Here is a 19,261-nt window from a genome sequence, read left to right on the forward strand (position 1 = left end):
TTCAATTAGGAACAGAGGAATAGTTTGAAGCAAAAGCTGCATCTGAGTTCCTCCTCGAAATCATCCGTTTTCTCTCCATTTCCCCCCTCCGGTCAGTTTCTTGGTCCTTGCCCTGGGAAGTGTGCTTTGCAGCCCAGCTCTGGATGAAAACCTTCACACATTTCTTTTCTGTCTTCACAGTTGAAAGGGTCAAAGCAGACGTCCAGTAAGACCACTCTGTTCAGGGCGTAAGCAGATCTTCCAGAAGGAGTAATCGTGGACAGAATCAACCCCCCTGCAGTAATCCTCAAGGAGCTTCTTGTCCCTCCCTTCCAGCTTGTCTTTAGCTCTGATCATCACAGCCCTTGAGAAAATCCGTATGGAAGAATGGCCAAGAAAATAGCATGCAATGCAAACCTGCTGAAAGGAATCTTTGGCCTCTGTCATCAACAACAGCTTCCCTGTTTGCCCTGACCACGGTCTGGGCGAGGAAAGCAAAAAAGGTGAACATGATGGTCGTGTGGTTCTTGCTAGAGATAGATACATGTTTGTGTCCTTGTAACAGGATTCACAAGCGATAATGACACTTCCTTGTTTGGAGTTGATTCAACACAGTGCAATCAATGGTAACCGCATGAATGTAACGTTTACACCGTCTCCTGAGACAAAATCCTCGAACACATCACTGTAGGAAACAAAATGAAACATACTTTTAAGGATGTATAAGTTGCAGAGCTAGGTGGATCCTGTAAGCCTGCCTGCTGTAGTTTGAGATCTGAAGGATCTGAGCTCAATGCTAAGGTCACGTTAATGATTTCCTCTCATAATCAATCTTTAATGACAGAAACTGGCTGCAAACAGTTTGGAAGCGGGGCTGCATGTTGGTGCGATGGTGAGCCATTGCTGTTATAGTGCGAGATCCTGCTTTGAATCCTGACTTCTCTGTGGAGTTTGCATGCGCTCCTCATACGTAGACAGAGTTTCTCTAACATGCTAGAAGAGAAGAGAACATGTAATATTAATAACTCTCTGTGTTCAATCATGTCAGGCTAATCCTCGGCCTCACTCGTTGACATCCAGGACGGACTCTAAAGTCCACTTCTGAGAAATGGATGCCTTAGTCCCCAATTGCCCTTCTAGGTGGACAGAAGCTGTCTGCAGGTGAAAAATGGAGAAATGCTGCGGGCGACAGGTCATGGCAAACACCTATTCAACACACAAGGGTAAGGGTGAAGTAGGTTAGGTGCAGGCGTGTTGTTTGGATTCTTAACCCCCCAAACCCTGTGGGCTGAGCATGGAGCCCGTCAGTGCTGTTCCCATAATAAGGAAGGGCTCCTTGCGTGCGGCAAAGGCGTTTGTTTGTGTGGATGTCCTACGGACATGTGTGTATCACATGCACACCCTGTGCGTGCAGCATTTGCACCTGGTCAGTGAGGAGCCAGTATTCACACCTAATGACGTATGCCACCGTATGGTTTAGCATCACCGATACGTCATAAGTTCATATTACTTCCATTAGCCTTGCAAATCCTTCACACAGACATCAATGGTACCTTCCGTTTTCATGACGTCCTATAAAGAGGAAACTACAAGACACACCTGCACTCTCTAAGATGCAGCTGCTCCTCGCTACAACCCTCTATGGGCCCAGACAACCCAAGAACCCATACCGGTCAACAACCCCCGTAAGGGGGCGTGTGACTAAGGCCTGAGGCTTTAACCGCTGACTTGACATTGCTATAAAGCATTCAGCCCACTGCTTTCCTGTTTCTCTTTCCTTTTTTTTTTTTTTTTTTATTAAAGTGTCTTCCGCCACTTTTTTGGCGCTTAATTCCTACAATTTTTCAGTTATTTTAACCATTCAACTATTAAAATGTTCAACTCTTTCAGCTTTTTCCAGCTATGACATTTGGTCCTTCAAATCCTTGAACTTTTCAAGAAATTCCAGGATTTCCAGGATTTTTGCCTCCATTGAAATCCAAGGGGAATCTTTGGTGCAGAAACTCGCTGGTTCGAGACCCGGCGCTGGCATTTTTCACAAAAACATCTTTTTTGTTGTTGTGCTGTTTTCACTTTATTTATGGTCAACTTTGATAATTTCTTTATTTAAATTTCTTTCGCCAACTGTCATCCTTTAAGTTTCATTTTCATTCAGCAATACAGCACTCAACCCTGCATTCTCTTCTGGAAATGCAGCTCCTTCCGGTTGGAAATGGCTTTAAGATGATGACATGGCAGATTGATCTGCTGCAACAAATCCCCTGATGTTGTCATTAAGGTCGCTTTTTGGGCACAACATGAAGGCATCTGAAAGCTCCAGAACATTATTATTAAAAACAAAAACACTGAAAAACTAAAGGTATTGGTTTGTTGGCTTTTCCTACATTGTATTTGCTCAGTACATAGTAGAAATATCTTTAATTGTACACACAACTGTCAGTGGGACTGTAAATATGTTAGATGAAACACAAAAGTTACAAATAATTTATTTACTTTTTGACATTTAAGTGGATGAGATTAGGGCAGTTAGAATAAAAACCTTTCCAAATATTTGGAGTCTCATCTTTAAGAGCATCTTTCAAAATGTAAACTTTTTTATTTTTTTTTACAAAATCTGTTTTCCTTACATTTTCATATAAATGCATAAAAAATAATACATCAGAAAGGTAGCTGCTGATGTGAAAAAGGCCTTAAACACACAGCAGAACCCTTACATGGCACAAACAATGACGGTCATTCACACTAACCTCTACAATGCAAGTGAAGGACAGTCACACCCATGAATGAAAAGAGGCTTCCGTCTCTAAACAATAGTCTGGCATAAACTGCAACATAAAAACCTGACCAAACTGCTTGGAATAGTTCAACCAAATGCAGGATGCATAGATTAGAATCAGTATGAAACATTTGCATGAAGAAGCACATCAGTTTATGAAAAGTGCAAGTACTGCAGTCTTTTGTCAGCGTGCCCCTCAGTCGGTAAAAGTTCTTGGTCTGAATTAGAAAGTGTATTACAGTTTTTCTCAGTCGCTTTAGTACAATTCTCAGATCGGAATGAAATTCCCAAAACTATTTGTTCAATCTTCACATCATGATGTCACTTGTGCACGTCATATAAGCAGTTTCTCACTTCTTTGAACAAGTTGCAATTGCTTTGGTACATCCATGCAAATGATTATGTACAACTCTCTGCTCTTTGCTACATTATCAATTGTTTATGTCATGTTGATCAAAATGTATTATATAGTTCACTGTGCAATAGTCTTACTCCTCAAAACACCTAGTCATTAGTTTATCATATGTCATTAACTGCAAAATGGTTGACCAAGTTGTCAAAATGTGACAAACATATTTCTATACATCTCCATTATATGTTTTTGTCTAAATCTGTCCTGAATTGGTAAATTGCTCTCAGGTGACTTGACTTCCTCTAACAAAGGTGCATCTCATTGACAATGAATGGGCAAGTATATACTGTATATGGCTGAAGCACAACACAATGTTCTATGTCTGACAATGGAAGGACAAGGAATTGGACGGGGTCAACAGCCAGAGAGAAGACGAAGAGGAAGAGGAGTGAGGCTGCGTGGTGGAGGAGATAGGGGGCAAAACCGAGGAAGAGGCCGAAGACATGTACGTGTTCCTGATGAGATAAGAGCCACACTTGTAGACCATGTTGTCAACCATGGGCTCACAATGGCTGAGGCTTGTAGAAGGGTGCAGCCAAATGTTGGGAGAACAACTGTGTCCTCAATCATTCAGACCTTTCGTCGAGAGAACAGGTATGTAATCTAAAATATGAACTGTTCTGTGATGTTTCATACAATATTACAGTATTTTTACAATATGTAAAGCTTTTTGCAAGATTCAGTAAGTACTGTAAGTAGGCTTACATTTTACACAGTGACATTTTATCTTCCTGAATTTTGCATTACTGTATCTTTTCCACATAGGACTGCAAGACAACTTCACAGGGGCGGCAGAGGGCCCCTTTTCACTGCTCAACAGGAGGAGGCGTTTTGCACCATGATTGTAGAAAACAATGCGATAAGACTAAGAGAGATAAAGAGTGCCATTATAGAGGACAACAACATATTTGCAAATATCCAAACAGTCAGCATCTCAACCATTTAACAGAGTGCTGAAAGGACACCAGATGAAAATGAAGCAGCTCTAACTGTGAAAGAGTGAAGGAACTACGCTACCAGTATGTACAGGTAAAACATGCATGGACATGCAGTAACTGTACTGCACAGTAAACACTATGTATATCATACAACGATATACATTACAGTAAGCGGGTTTTTACACATTACACAAATCTTTACACATTTGCTATGGCTGTAGAAAAGTAATGCAATATGTGATTTATACATTTGATGTAACTCTATCTTGGCCAAAATGTAAATTCTTGTAATTCATAAAACTCATTTTGTGTCTTCTGTATTTAGCGTATGATGGAACTGGAAGCAAGTGAACAGCCACACAGCTTCATCTACATGGATGAGGCTGGCTTCAACCTAACAAAATGTACAAGGCGTGGCCGAAATATCATCGGCCGCAGGGCCGCAGTTGATGTGCCAGGCCAACGGGGCGGGAACATAACCATGGGTGCGGCCATCTGTGACAATGGTGTGCTTACTCATATTCCCATAATAGGTCCATACAACACAGAACATCTTATAACCTTTCTAGAAACTCTCTACAGAGATCTCATCCCTGAAGAAGAGAGGGGTCAGAGTGGAGATCACCTGCCAACGTGTGTGATAGTTTGGGACAATGTGAGTTTTCATCACTCCAACATCATCAGGCAATGGTTTGCAGCCCACAACAGGATGCGGATGGAGTTCATTTCACCCTACTCTCCATTCCTTAACCCTATTGAGGAATTTTTATTAGCATGGAGATGGAAAGTTTATGATCGCCAGCCACATACACAAATGACCCTCCTGGCTGCCATGGATGCAGCGTGTGATGACATCACAGCAGACGCCTGCAGAGGCTGGATAAGACACTCTAAAAGATTCTTTCCACGCTGCATTGCAAGAGAGGATATTCGCTGTGATGTGGATGAGAATTTGTGGCCTAACATACAGGAACGATAAGAGGTGTAGGAGGACCACACCAATTCCTACTGCACTGCCTGTACTGTTGTACAGAGTATTGTCCTATCTTTTTTTCCCTTTGTGTTACTGTTTTCAGTGGGTTTTTTCTATGTTGGTATGACATGGTCTGTCAAAAAATTACAATATGAACAATAAAAGTGTTAATGTGAATCTTGTCCAGTCTCTTGCAATCAAACAAAAAAGGTGTAACTTCCATTTTACAATAATTGTCATCCAAACTTTAGCCATAGTTTACATCAGAACCTCCCTCTAAAGTACACAGTTATATTGACAACATGACAAAGTCATTTGACTGTCTTGTTCGTAGACAATGACACAAGGACTTGACATTCTGATGGCACTGACATGTTCAATGACAAAGACTTAGTTTGGAGAGATGAACTAAAGATTTTTAGCAAGTTACAGGCTTTTGCAAGAAATCCATAGTGTTTTGCTGTTTGTACACATTGTTTTGAGAAATGCACACACGTATTTGCAAACTTCAATTCTGATCTGAGAAATGTACTAAAGCGACTGAGAAAAACTGTAAATGAAGTTTTACCTTAAAGCTGTTGAAAGTGCTGATAAGAAGACAAACTGTACTGTTAGAAGTAGAAACCTCAGAGGACAGAGATTGAGGGCGTGAGCAGACTCCAGATGTTTAGAGTCTTCCCAGCAGCTGGGGGTTCTTCTATGAGCAGCAGCGGTGCAAAACCTTTTTGAAAAAGTTCCTGAACTCAGTGTTGAAGATGGTGTAGATGATGGGGTTGAGGGCGCTGTTGACGTAGCCGAGCCACGTTACCAAGCTCATCAAAGCCGATGGGATTTGGCAGTCATGACAACGCGCTCGCATGATGTGAAGAACAAAGAAGGGGGTCCAGCAAAAGAGAAAGGCACCTGCAGAGGGACAGAAGAGTCTGGATCAAACAGAATGCGGATTCATTTGGAGGGGGACACAACTGTATTTTTATGTCACGTTCACAACAAAGGTTTCACCATGAACCAACCACGACTGTATTTTGGGCTGTATCTGAATTTATCCCCCTAAACTGGATGAATTCACCTGAAGGCACTAAGTGACGTTTTCAGCTGCACCTTGAACTGGCTTCAAGATTCAGTCAGCAAGACTGTCAAAGTTAAAGACCTTCTCCAATGAAAATAGTGTTTTTTTAGGTGTTTTTAACAGTTTTTTGTGGCTTTTCTTTCATGATGGATTTCAATTCAACTCTGTTCAATTTTATTTTTATAGCCCAACATTACAACAATAGTTGTCTCAATAGGCTTCATACCGGTAATTGTATAAGAACATGAAATCATTAATAGCATGAAGTTTTAGAATTCAATCGGTTATGGCTAAACTAAACTGGACATCCCTGCCTGTAAAACACCATTCGCGGTAAGGAAAAACTCCTAAAAAAGACGGATTCCGGAAAAAAAGAAGAAACCTCAGGGGTGTCCACATGAAGGTGGGATCCTCCCCCAGGACGGACAGGCGATGTACCAGAACTCTTAGAGAAGAATTAGCTTATCTAATGCTACAACTACATGTTTAAATAGTCCAGCAGATGGGCTTCATAGGTTTTCTTAGAGTCCACAACCAGTGTAGAAGCAGGAGCACAGACGAGCCAGAGACGAGGACATTTAGGAAGAATATAAGGATTCAAATTTCGTTTGTGATTATTGATGTGAATCAGGAGTACACAAAAAATGGTGTTTAAAAAAGAGCTTATTTGCAACAGAAAATATGCCGGGAGAGCCGCAAGCTTCAGAGCTTCCTGCTGTGCTCCATTCTGATGCATCCACTCATAGACAAATGGATCCATGAACGTCTTTGTTTTCCTCGTCTGAGCTGGAATCTGGATCTAAACTGTACAACTGGATAACTGATATTACTCACTATCTATTTTTGTTGCACCGCTAATGTTATGCTGGGGGTGTGAGGGGTTGTAAGCTACTGGGAGGGCATGTAAACAGAGAGCTCTCAGTTATCGGTGATAGAAAGAGGGGCGGGGTTGCTCTATACCTGCTAGTCGCACCCACGACAGAAGTATTTTTCTAATGACCTCCTGTTGCTGGTGAGAAACTATGTCCTAGAAAATGCTAGATTCTTTTGTTTTGGCTAAAAATGTCATAACCCTAACATAATCATAATTAAAAGACCACTGGGAACGCAGTGAAACTAGATAAAAAGAGGATCAGAGTGGGAGTCCTAAATAAAATAAAATGTATCTGTTATTGTGTTTTACTGTGGAGGTCCTTCCTATTAAGAGGTCTCTGCCAAGGATTGTTTCAGGCTGCAGAAATCTAAACCCAAAATATCGCAAAATTCCATGTATTTTTTTTTTTTATATTGCCAGAACATACATGCATTCCAGGTTTTGCCTCAGCTTTCCCCAAACTGTCATGTCAGCTTGTAGAACAAACTCATTAGTATTACATGGACACCTAAAAAGCCGTCTGACAGTCTTAGGTTGTAATTGGATTTCAGATTATGAAGCTGGTGGGATTAGTTGCCGTGTGGAAAAGAGGAGCAGTGGCACAGCTATTAATAGGCTGACCCATTCTGCCTGATGCGTTGGTGCTTTGGGTCGGGCGCCTGAGGTGTCAGCGGGGAGCCCCGTTACAGTGCGAGTCGTTATATCACAGTAAATAATACCTGAGGGAGTTTCCATCTTGCTCATTGAGTTTGCTTCAGTCTGTCTTTAATTTTCAAACTAAGGACTCATGTTTCACTACATTACAGAAACAGACAGATTGGGATCTTTTTAGCTGTCAGTTTTTCAAGTTATGGAATAACCAGTTCCTTTAGAACCAAACTTACCGACAACAACCGGAAGCACCCTCATGGCTTTCCTCTCTCGGCTGTTGATTTTGGCCCTCTTTTTTCTGTTAGGGTTAGGGTCAAACTTGATTTCTGCAAAGCTTACAGTGGGTACAGAGCGTTTGCACTCAGAATTATGTGGCTGGTCCACAGGCGGCAATTCGGGCTGCTCGCCCGGCATATCACTCGGTTCCCTCTCTATGATGGGGGGCAGTGGCGGAGGCAGGGAGGCCAAAGGAGGCAGGGAGGACGCAGCCTCCTGCAGTTTGCGGCAGGCCTGGATGCTGCTCTTGAGCTTGGCTCTCCGGGCCTCCTCCCAGCGGTGCAGTCCTCGAAACATCCCGCAGTATAGCAGCACCATGATGGGACAGGGGATGAAGAAGGAGCACACGGACGAGTAGAGCACATAGTCGTCGTTCTCCAGCTTACACTCTCCACGGTCCCGGTTTGGGATGTTGTTGATACCAAACAAGATTGGGGAGGCCACGGCCAGGGCCAAGATCCAAGTGGCTGACAGCAGAACAGTTTGACGCAGGTCCACGTGCTTCCTGTTGTAGTTCAGAGGGATCGACACAGCAATGAACCTGAAATGATACAATTTTACAACAAAGTCATTCTAAAAAGCAACTTCATCTTATTTTCAAGTACAATAATAAATACTGCAGTTCAGTACCATTTTATTCCTTCTTATACTCTTCAAATACTTCTTTAACCCAGTTCTTAGATTATTGTTGGATTTTTGGATTCATTTTTTTTGGAGCAACACTGATTTTTTCAGTTATAGTGGTTTCATTTAAACCCAGTTTATAGTTCTTTCCTGAGTCACTGGAAAAAGTTTTTGTAGTTCCATAGAACTAGATTAAAATGAGGAAATAATAGGATACAAATGAAAAAAATGGTGGTAATCCAACCCAACAATTAATGTAATTAACAATGAATCCGATAATGTAATTACAGTCACACATTTTTAAAGCTTCTAGAACATCTTACTATGGAGAAAAATCAGTCTCAAAGCATATGTGTTTGAGTACTTGATTTGTAACTTATAAAATAGATTTTGTGTGTAACTGTATGTGCTTGCAATTGTGGATTTGCATGTGCTACGAATAACAAAATCTTAGAAACACAAAATGCAATTTACACTTTAAATGATTAATGATTGGGGCGGCAGTGGCTCAGTAGGTTGAGCAGGTCATCCAATGATCGAAGGGTCGGCGGTTTGATCCCCGCTCCCCCAGTTGACTGTCGCTGTGTCCTTGGTTCCTTTGGTTCATCAGAGCTAGCTTGTGTTTTTGATTCACAAACCTGATGAGGATCGCTAGTTTATCCGTCTTCTTTCTCCTGGGGAGCAGGTGTTAGGTCTCCATGGTATTAAGATCCAGGGAAATCCCTTTAGACGTGAGAAATGAATCCACTTGGTGTTCCAGAGACTCTCCACCGCTCTCCGTTTCAGAACTGCTAGCAATGCTAGCGCTATTAGCATTAGCAATGCTAACTCCAGCTGCATTTAGCTTTGCCCGAGGTTTGATCGGTACTCCAGTGAGAATGACATTATTCATCCTTACTTGTTGTTCCACATCGTCCAGTCTTTTCTCCAGAATGTCGACCCGGTTTTCTCGTTGCTCATTTTGAGCTCGGAGCCCCAGGAATTCTTCCATTAGCACTAAAAGCGGAGTTAGCTTCGCGTTAACTTGTTTCATAAAGGGACACAACGCAGCTTGGATGTCATCAAGAGTCTTTTTAAGGTCTTCGTATTCATGGTTTTTCTTAGGGGCCATAGTCAGCTCTCTTTTTTGGGAGAAAATCAACTTTTTAAGTCATTTGTAGATAGTTGTAAAGCCGCCCTCGGCCACACGCGTCCGTGCTGTAATCCGGAACCGGAAACATTTGAAGGCAAAGTGGCACAAACAATGCTTCACACTGAGCTCTGCTCAGTGCTGTGCTTAAATATGCTGTGGTTAATTGTGTGAATGAGTCAGGTGTGCAGCATCCAGGAAGTGCGGTTAGAACTCAAGAGATAGTTACTGCCGGGGACCAGAGGGGGAGGGGTTTTCTCAGCACTCAAAGTTTTTCTTTTAAAACATAAACTAGTAAAAAGACATGCATCTCTTTTTTTTTTTTTTTTTTTTTTACTTGTCCTGTCCAACAGCTGGGCAGGCAGATCAGAGCTGAGGGCCTCTTGTGTTGGACATATTTTACCTTAACAAGAGGGGTTATTAATCTTCAGACAAACCAAAGGTATGTCTGAATAAACCCCTTTTTAAATTAGGCCAAACTTTATTAATTTCAACCATGTTTGAAAATCTTTGGTGTTGGACCGGACGGAAAAGGAAAGAAGGGAAGAAAAGGGAGGGATGTTAGAGAGAGAGGGGGGTAGGAGGGTGATAATAGGAGGGGAGGGGGGATAAGACCATGAAGCAGCATAAAGCAACAAGTTTACTGGTTGTTAATCATTACGGTAAGGTTCAAATGTAGTACAAAAAGGGCGGGGCCTGTCCACACACACACTCAAATGTTATCAACACACCTGTTAGCTGCAAAAATGTCCACATGTCGACATGTACTCAAAACAGATAGTGTTCACACGCATGCTTATGCCTTAAAACCAACTAGTGTGAAATATTTCAGTCATTCAATCATACAAACCGTTAGTGCAAAGGTGAGCTAACACTTGTGCTCAGGTGAGTGTTTATGTTCTTCTAAAATAGAGGGAAAGAGAGCGCCGCCCCAGCCCCACCAGGAGAGCAGCCCCCCCGCCGCGCCGGGAGAGCCCAACGCAGGGCCCCACCGGAGAAGGACGCCCACAGCCCCAGACGAGCACCCCATCACCACCCAGGAGTTCCGGGCATCCCCCCGCCCCAACCCCAGGTACAAGCCAGGACCCCCCAAGGAAGACCCGCTCCGCACTCCAGGCAGCCACCCACCTGGCCCACGGTTGGTCCAGGGAGGAGCAAGGCAGGGGCCCGCCGCCCCCACCCAGGAGGGGGGAACCCCGGGGTAAAAAGGGGGCCCACAAGGGGTGTTGTAAATATGGCCCGACCAGGCTCGGCCACAGTTGGAAATTTGGCGGGGCCTAGCGCTCAGGGGCAAGGACCAGGACCCACCCCCCAGGGACACGAACACCCCCAGCTCAGGTATAATGTGAACCCCCCCACCGCACGGAGAGAGCACCGCCGGGCCCAGGAAGCCGGCACCCAGGGGACACGGCCGCCGTTGCCAAGGGGCCCACAGCCCCCACCAGGGAAGGGGTAGGGGACAGATGGTCCTAGGTCCCACCTTCCTTGCAAAATGTGTGTGCGTGTATGGGTGTTTGAGAGGGTGTGTGTGCATGTGTGTGTGTGTTTATGTTGGAATGTATATATTGCGGGGGGGAGGGGTGTGTGTAAGCTGTACTGGTCAAACAGCTATCCCCCCCCCCCCCCCCCAGCAAAGGGGCCAGGCCCACCCAGCCCAGGGGCCCCATCCCCGGAGGCGCCGACACCCCAGGCCCGGCACCACCCACCCCACACAGAAAGAGAGGAGCCAGAAAGCGTCGCCCCCCCCCCGGAGCAAGCCCAGGCCCCCAAACGCCAGCCCTAGAAGAGCTCTGGTCAGGCCTCGACGGGACCGAGGCAGCCAACCGGCCGGGGCAACCACCGATTGGCTGAGACATGCATCTCTGAGACGTTGAAATGTTATGATGTGGGGAACAGACGGACCGCTTAGGAGAGGACTGGTAGTTTTTCCAGAAAAATCAGAACATAGCGAGACTAAAAGGCAAGAAGAGGGGGAATGGCGGCACCTCTCGGTGGTTACTTAATAAAAGAGCAGGTAAAAACAGATTATTTTCCAAATATCTACAGTTGATGATTGTTGGTCTTCACAGCTCTGTAAACTCTTTATGATGTTTGATTTGCATCCTCTGGTTCAGGTGAAACACCTGCTTTGCTAAATTCAACCTCTCATGCATGAATGAGTGTTTCCTTTGGAATGTGAGGTAGACCAGAAGAGCGCTCTCCTCAGCACCTGGATTCCCACTCCTCCATTATTCAGATCCTGTCGTTCGGTGAGTGAATGAATGTGACTGGCTGCTTCAGACATCATCAACCTGACTCAGTCTGCTGTTCCCAACAGGTTTCATGGAAGCAAGTTTTTCTATGAGGTTTGATGCAGCGAATGACAGGAACAGCTCAGGGTTTTTGGCTCATGGTGTCATTCTTGGACCTCAGCTGACAGTTTAGTCATCTTATCGAGACAAACTGATCAAACGTTGGGAACAGCTGGACGTTTAGCTCATTAAAAATATTTCTCCTTTAGTGTTTTCAATTGTTTTGTTTCCGATTCGTCTCAATTGAAACATTAGTAGGAAACAACACAAAAATGTGATGCAGCTGAAGGTGTCCATTGTGACCACGACACACACAGTTATGCTTCGACTAACCTGACGGATGTTTCTAAAAATCCCTGATGTGACCCTATAATGACACTGCAAGCTTGTGCTTTAGTCACATGCATGGTTGTCCTGGCTCATAGAGGGTCGTAGAGAGGAGGGGCTGCATCTTAAAGGGAGCACAGGTGTGTCTTGAGGTTTTTATAGCCACCTTAAGGGACCTCATGAAAATGAAATGTACCATTGTTGTGCATGTGGTAAGTGCATCGTGATGTATTTGTAAGGGTAATGGAAGTTACGACACACTTATGACGTACGGGTGATGCTGACATACGGGGCCTTTATGCAACACTAGTCCTTAGTAAGGTGAGCGGACAGGCTCATTACTGACTGCACACACGGGTGAGCATGTGATACATAAGTGCGCATATAGATCCATGTATGATCTCCACACAAACTACACTCTATCGTCTCATTTCCTCATTTCTAACAGTCAGGGTGCACACAAAGAGTACACACTTGTCACTTGAACAGCACTAATGGGTGCGTTGTGCAGTGTGCAGGGTTTGGGAGGGGTAAAAAACATAATAAATCTGTACGACACGCCTTCGTCTCACCTACTTCAACCTTATGTGTTGTTTACGTATTCGCCACAACCTGTTGCTCTCAACATGCCCTTAGAAAAAAATGTGCATGAACATTTTCTCTTTATATGCTCAACGTCCTGGACGTCGAGGATCTTAACATTCCATGTGGACCACTTGTGTGGTCCGAACAGGTTTTTCACCCGCAGACTGCTCGTCCCGCCCATATCCACAGTTTTGACTAAGGCACTGACAAACAGATTGTCACTTCATTCTAAAGTTAAGGAGAAAATGAATCAGCATCCTCAGAGAATGTCTTTTTTGGAAAGCAGAGCTGAGGCAGTTTTTACACTTCATTCTGGATGTCTGTTTATGTACTCTCCGTTCATTGGGATAGAGCTTAATGAATTTGACCACACCTTGAATTTCATTTTACCTTAGTAGTGAAAACACATTTTAAATGTATGGTTTACAACTTATTGTCAATAAAATGTAGTTTTAAAGTGATGCTGTTTCCAGGAGGATTTTCAGTTTAAAAGACATTATTTCTGCATTTAGAACCATTCTTACATTGAACTGGTCAAAGATTTTCGCCAATTCTGGTACTTATAACCTACTACACTGATAGATTTGCAAATTTCCTTTCCAATCTCACTGTCAAACTGCTGAGTTGAGGAATTCAAGCTTCTGACTGGATAAACAGAACAGGCAACGGTGACATGCAGAGGGATGGCTCGGAAATAGGAAGCAGATCGATCCTGCCATTAGGGATGGGCCAATAAAATGTCGTTTTCGGTCAATTCCGATAAATGACATTTCTCCTGTAACTGTAGCCGATAGCCGATATTTGCCGATACCGATACTTAAGTGGCTACATTAACACAAAGTTTAGATTTCCTTTTTGTTTCCTTTTATAAATGCACAACTTTTCTTTTACAGAACACTGTACTTGTCCTTTTTTAACATACAGCAAAGTATCTCATTGTCACGGTTTCAGGTTCTTTGCCTTTATGTTCTAGTTGTTTTATGTTCGGGCCTGTTTGAGTTACTTCCTGTTTTATTTGGTAGCATTTCCTGTTTTGTTGTTGTCTCAAGTTTTACCTTTCCCCATCAGTCCTGAGTGTTTCCACCTGTGTCTTGTTCCCTTGTATGTATTTAAGTCTTGTCTTTCCCTTCCTCCTGTGCTGGTCCATATTGTGCTGTTCCCTGTTTTCGAGCGTTGTGTATTTTCAAGTTTCGAGTTTCTAGCCTGCTAAGCAGTGGATTTTGGTTTGTAGTCATTTGTTATTATTAAAGCCCCGTTCCCCTGCAACCTCCTGCCTCCTCTCCTCTCTGCGCCTGGGTACTCCCTCTTCCTCTCCCCGTAACACTCATAGGAACAAGTACCACTTTAAAAGTGTCATACGAATATATCTGTAAGCATTCAGAGCATATATTGAATATTGGACATAACTTTAAACCATAAGCTCCCCATTGCAGGGATCTATTAGGTACGACATGGATCCCTATCAAAAATAACATTTACCTGAAAACAGTCAATGGCTGACCATGACTATAAACATAAGCTTCCCAATCTATTAGGAACAACATGTATACATTTAAAAAATAAAGCGTTTCTGAAAACAGTCAGAAGAAAATCAGGTTTTTTGAATATCGAACTGATACCGATAAACTCAAATTATGTAAATATCAGCCGATACCAATACTGGCGCCGATATATCACTCATCCCTATCTCCAATAAAGCTTTTTACAATGTGGGCTACTAAAGAAACAAATGCTAACTCATCTAGTGAACAGACAGAAGCACATTTATGTAAAAATTTGATGTGTGCACAAGAAGTCATTGCAACAGGAACACACAGATTTAAAGGGATTAGCTTCATACACTTCACACTAAGTTAGGGATATGGTGAAAAACTCAGTGGATGCCGTAAACAGTGTTTCACTTCACAGATTTTCAGGATAGGGAGGCAGTAGTAGTGATGGTCTCACTGTGTTCAGTGTGTCTGACTTACTGGGGCCAAAACCAAAAACACCCATACAAAAAATCTTTTCAATGCAGCATCAATGTCAAAATTCTGTGAGGATAAAGAGCTGATTTTGTCAGCACGTCATTCCAAGTTCATCATTGAAACAGCCATGAACACATGACGCTGCTCAACAGACGGCCAGCTCCACCTGGGCACAGCGCCTTCAGGTTGGCTGTAGACAGTCAGATGTTGCAGGTGAACTCGGTGTGTCCAAGGTGTCATCATCAGACTTGCATCAAGAAACAGAACTGCTGGCTAAGTTTGGGATAGACCCAGATGTGGAATCCCACCAGAGACATACCACAACCATTACCAGTGCCTAACCATGACCTCAGACATGGTTCTGCAACTGTCACTCAGCTGTAGGCCCATTTAACATATGTGAGGGGTGCTGGGGTTCACAAGCAAACCAATCACAACCAACTCCACCGCTTTGACTTGAATGACGGAGGATTGTTCCAGGGGACTCCACTGAGACCAAGACACCGCCGCAAACGTTTGAAGTGGAGATCAGACCATGTGACCTAGACAATGCAGCAACAGTCTACTGTCCTGTTCACTTCCACAGAAATTATGGTCGTCAGCATTGCTGGAGAAGGCGAGGTGAGTGACACGGTCAATATGATCCCCAGGGTTGGCTTTGGTGGAGGAGGTGCAACAGTCTGGGCAGAAATCACCAGTCAGCATTAAACCCATGTGGTTATTGTGGATGGTCCAATTACTGCAGAGTCTTACCTCAGAGACATCATATACCCAATCATCATCCCCCAATTCCACCAGCATGCCCCCAACTTTCTGTTCATGGATGATAATGCTCCACCACATGGTGCCAGAATTGCCACAACTCAACTTCAGGAAGTGGGAGTGCCTCATATGGTTCGACCTGCAATGACCCCTGACCTGAACCGAATAGAGCATGTCTAGGATCAGTTGAAGCAGAGACATTGGATGATCGTAACCCCAGGTGACCTGGCAGAACTGCATGTAGAACATGTGGAAAAGTGAAACGCCTTAGAACAACATCAGGAAAATATTGAGGAACATGAGACGTCACTGTCAAGCTGCTGTTGCAGCAAATGGTGGAAATATGTCAACAATGTCAATGTTTTTTATTTGGGTCTATCTTTACTATTGTCCTTATTTATGGGGGTAAAAAATAACAAACCAATTCAAATGGTGTTTCTTCTCATCAATGATCGGTAATACCAAATGGATTTTTACGTTTTTACATTATATAGAAAAGGCACTCATATAGATAACAATATCCTGAACTTATTGGGAGTAGTGTATTTGTGCTGTCTAATCCAAAAACAACAATTAAAAAAATAATAATACCGTGTTTATAAAAACGACTTTTTCCTCTAACGAACTGCTCAGCTTTAAAGGACGACTGTATCATTTGTTGGTTCCTTCAGGAGAAGTTTCCCTTCATGTTCCTAATCTTCAGGGTTCACTCTGGGGAGTTATCAAATGTTGCCACAATCCAAATGATCTTCATTTTCTGCTCCGGGGATACTGACCTGTCGATGCTGATGGCGCAGAGGTTGAAGATGGAGGCGGTGCACAGCATGACGTCCATGGTCATTAACCCATCACAGATCGTGGTACTGAGGGTCCAGACACCATCCTGGAACTAGAACATTCACTCCGATTCAATCAGCACTCAGTCAACACAGGAAAAAAGACGGGAATATGCACCAACAAAACAAAGGCTGTGATGGCCAAAACCAGACTCTTCAGGTTAATGTTATCGGGAGGAGCAAATTGGATCAGCAAACAGACAAGAGGCCAAACCCACAAATACCCAGCTGTGTTATGGGTCTATTGTGGCTCCTGATTTTCTGAGAATCCATTATGGGGGTGGAGTCCACATGAGGTTTACAAAATGATTTTTCTTTGCTTTTCTGCTGCTCCCTTTCAGGGTCTTGTGATTCACACATTTGCTTTGCATTTCCTGACAAAACACTCTCCATTTGCCGGATTTGTGACAGGCTCATAAAAGCACTCGATTCTTCTCTCTAAAGGCCCATAATGCGAAATCAATGTTGAACATTAATTTCCTTCAACTAATCAGATTTTGAGTTGGTGTCAGCAGGGCCTTCTAGCAGGCTTAGGCAACATCACAGTATTCAGACCTTCTGATTGGACATAAGTTATTGAGGGGTTGAGTGATTCAGACATAGCACTACTAAAGGCCCAGGTGTGTAATGCACAGTCCGCCACTGAAGGCAGCTTGCAAAAGTGAGCCTAACTTCTCATTTCGTTATTTTTAGGCTGAACTGTCTGTTCAGCCTAAAAATGCATTATTACTGTTTCAAATGCATTTTTTGCCACGGTGTAACTGTATTCATGGGAATTAATGAGAATTAATTATCAAGACATGCATTCTTTCAATACAGCAAGTAGTCATTAAAAAACAAATGCCAATAGATGAGTTATTCTCTATATGAAGTTAAAAATGATGGGTAAAACGTTTCCCGCCTAAAGTGCTTTTGAGACTTCATGGAAGCAGCTATTTTGCATTAAGAATTAAAATGCCTTCTATTGCCTCTAGTAGTGGACCGATGATGAGCTGCAGGGTAGAAAACATGGAGGAATTTATTTACAATAAGATTTTAGGGAAAATGTGGATCATATTAATGTTATATGGGTCTCAGAAATAAATGTGTGTGTGTATAATATGATAGGGTAATTGTTTACTCTAAATTGTCCCTGGGTGTGAATGTGTGTGTGCATAGGTGTGTGATCCGGGTCCTGTGTCAGAACGTGACCTGTCCAGGATGCCCCCTGCCTTTGCCCACAAGTGGCTGGGATAGACTCCAGCAAGCCAGTGACCCCGAAAGGGACAAAAACAAGTTTAGAGGATGAATGAATGAATAAAATATGATAGAATTGTTATATAGCATTAAGCCATGACCTCCATACTCATCCATGTCTTTGTTCTCACTGTAGTTTACAGAAATTATGTTAAATAATATAAAAATGTGCAATAAAATCAAATACTTTATGTGATTTTAAAAAAAGGAATTTCTTTAGGGATGCAAATATAGAATAGCAAAAATGCCTCTTAAATTCATGCCCAATGGGGACAATGAAGAGAGTTTGGTCTGCAGAGGGATTTCTGTGTTTCCACGTGTGTATTCAGAAAAACACCTCCTTGTTTAGTGGGGGTGTGAAGAGTTTAGGCGTGTTTGTAGGACTGTGAAGAGTTTGCAGACAGAGCGGGATTCCCCCCCCCCGGCTGATCTCACCTCCGAGTAGACGAAGAGCGGCAGGACGAGCACCGCCAGCATCAGGTCTGCGACCGCCAGACTCACGATGAAGTAGTTGGTGGTGGTCTTCAGAGCCCTCTCCGTGATGACGCTCAGACACACCAGCAGGTTCCCGCAGATGATCACCACGATCAGCAGCACGCCGAACACCAGCGCCAGCGGGTTGTGTCCCGCCGCCGCGTCCTGCCCCGCCGCCGCCGCCGCCGCGCTCGCGTTGGCCGCCATCTCCGCCGCGGCTCTGCGGTCGGTGCGTCCCGGGGAGAGCCACAGCACTGCGGCCAGCGTCCTGTCATCAAGGGCGGGGTGGACTTTGGGGAAAGTTCCTGCTTCTCATCATGTTGCTAATAAGGGGCTGAGGTGAAGAGCAGATGCGCCTCCGCGTCTCAAAGGAACAACTAACGGGAAAGTCTGGGAGCGCGCGCTCCGAAAAGTTCCCCCCGCGCAGAAAAGCAGGACGAAGCGCGCGAAGTTGAAGCTCGAGGACGGAATCGAGGCCAGACAGCGGGCGGATGTGGCTTCACCAGCTTCACCTGAGCACCTGCAAAGGCCACACTGGGCAAAATTAAACGATTAGAGCAGATTATCAGCTGTGCGTCTTTCAGCCTCTGAGCTGCAGCAGGACACGCGCTGTCCATATGCTGCGCGCGCGCGCTCCACATTCACTCAGATGAGATGAGAGGGGTTTGAAAAAACAAACGAGGGAGACAAAACAACGATACCTGAAGATATGCAGCAGAAAAATGAGAAAGAAGAAAAAAATACACATTTAACATTTTGGCTTAGAAAGGACAGTAGCATAAATAAACAAACCTATAAAGCTACTGATCTAAATATTTGAGTAAAACGTTCTTTTATCAGACTTTTTTAAAATAAAGCTTCTCAAAAACCCACTCCAATGAAAACTGTGTTTTTTGTGTGTTTGTAACATGTTCTTGTGGCATTGTTCTCATAATGGAGGACAAATTTGGAGAAAATCAAGCTCACAATTGCATTTCTGAACTTTTTTTTATTCAAATTGTGAATCAGCAGCAGACCAAAAAAATTGCCATTTGAAAAAGAGAACATTTGTTGCATAGAAAATAGTCTGGGCATCAGAGTGG

The 19,261-nt window shown here is 43.6% G+C and overlaps 1 protein-coding gene across 1 annotated transcript; it reads right to left on the reverse strand.

Annotated features, from left to right (window-relative positions):
* Positions 1 to 5,562: 5,562 nt before the first annotated feature.
* On the reverse strand, positions 5,563 to 18,962 carry LOC101173126 (D(4) dopamine receptor-like). The gene is made up of 4 exons (XM_023955478.1): positions 18,141 to 18,962; positions 16,410 to 16,522; positions 7,906 to 8,489; positions 5,563 to 5,981 (listed from the first exon to the last, which is right to left on the reverse strand). The coding sequence occupies exons 1-4, from the start codon at positions 18,384 to 18,386 to the stop codon at positions 5,776 to 5,778; spliced, it is 1,149 nt and encodes a 382-aa protein (XP_023811246.1). The 5' UTR covers positions 18,387 to 18,962; the 3' UTR covers positions 5,563 to 5,775.
* Between the last annotated feature and the right edge of the window lie 299 nt (positions 18,963 to 19,261).

This window comes from Oryzias latipes, chromosome 6, assembly GCF_002234675.1.
Source record: "Oryzias latipes chromosome 6, ASM223467v1".
Taxonomy (NCBI): Eukaryota; Metazoa; Chordata; class Actinopteri; order Beloniformes; family Adrianichthyidae; genus Oryzias; species Oryzias latipes.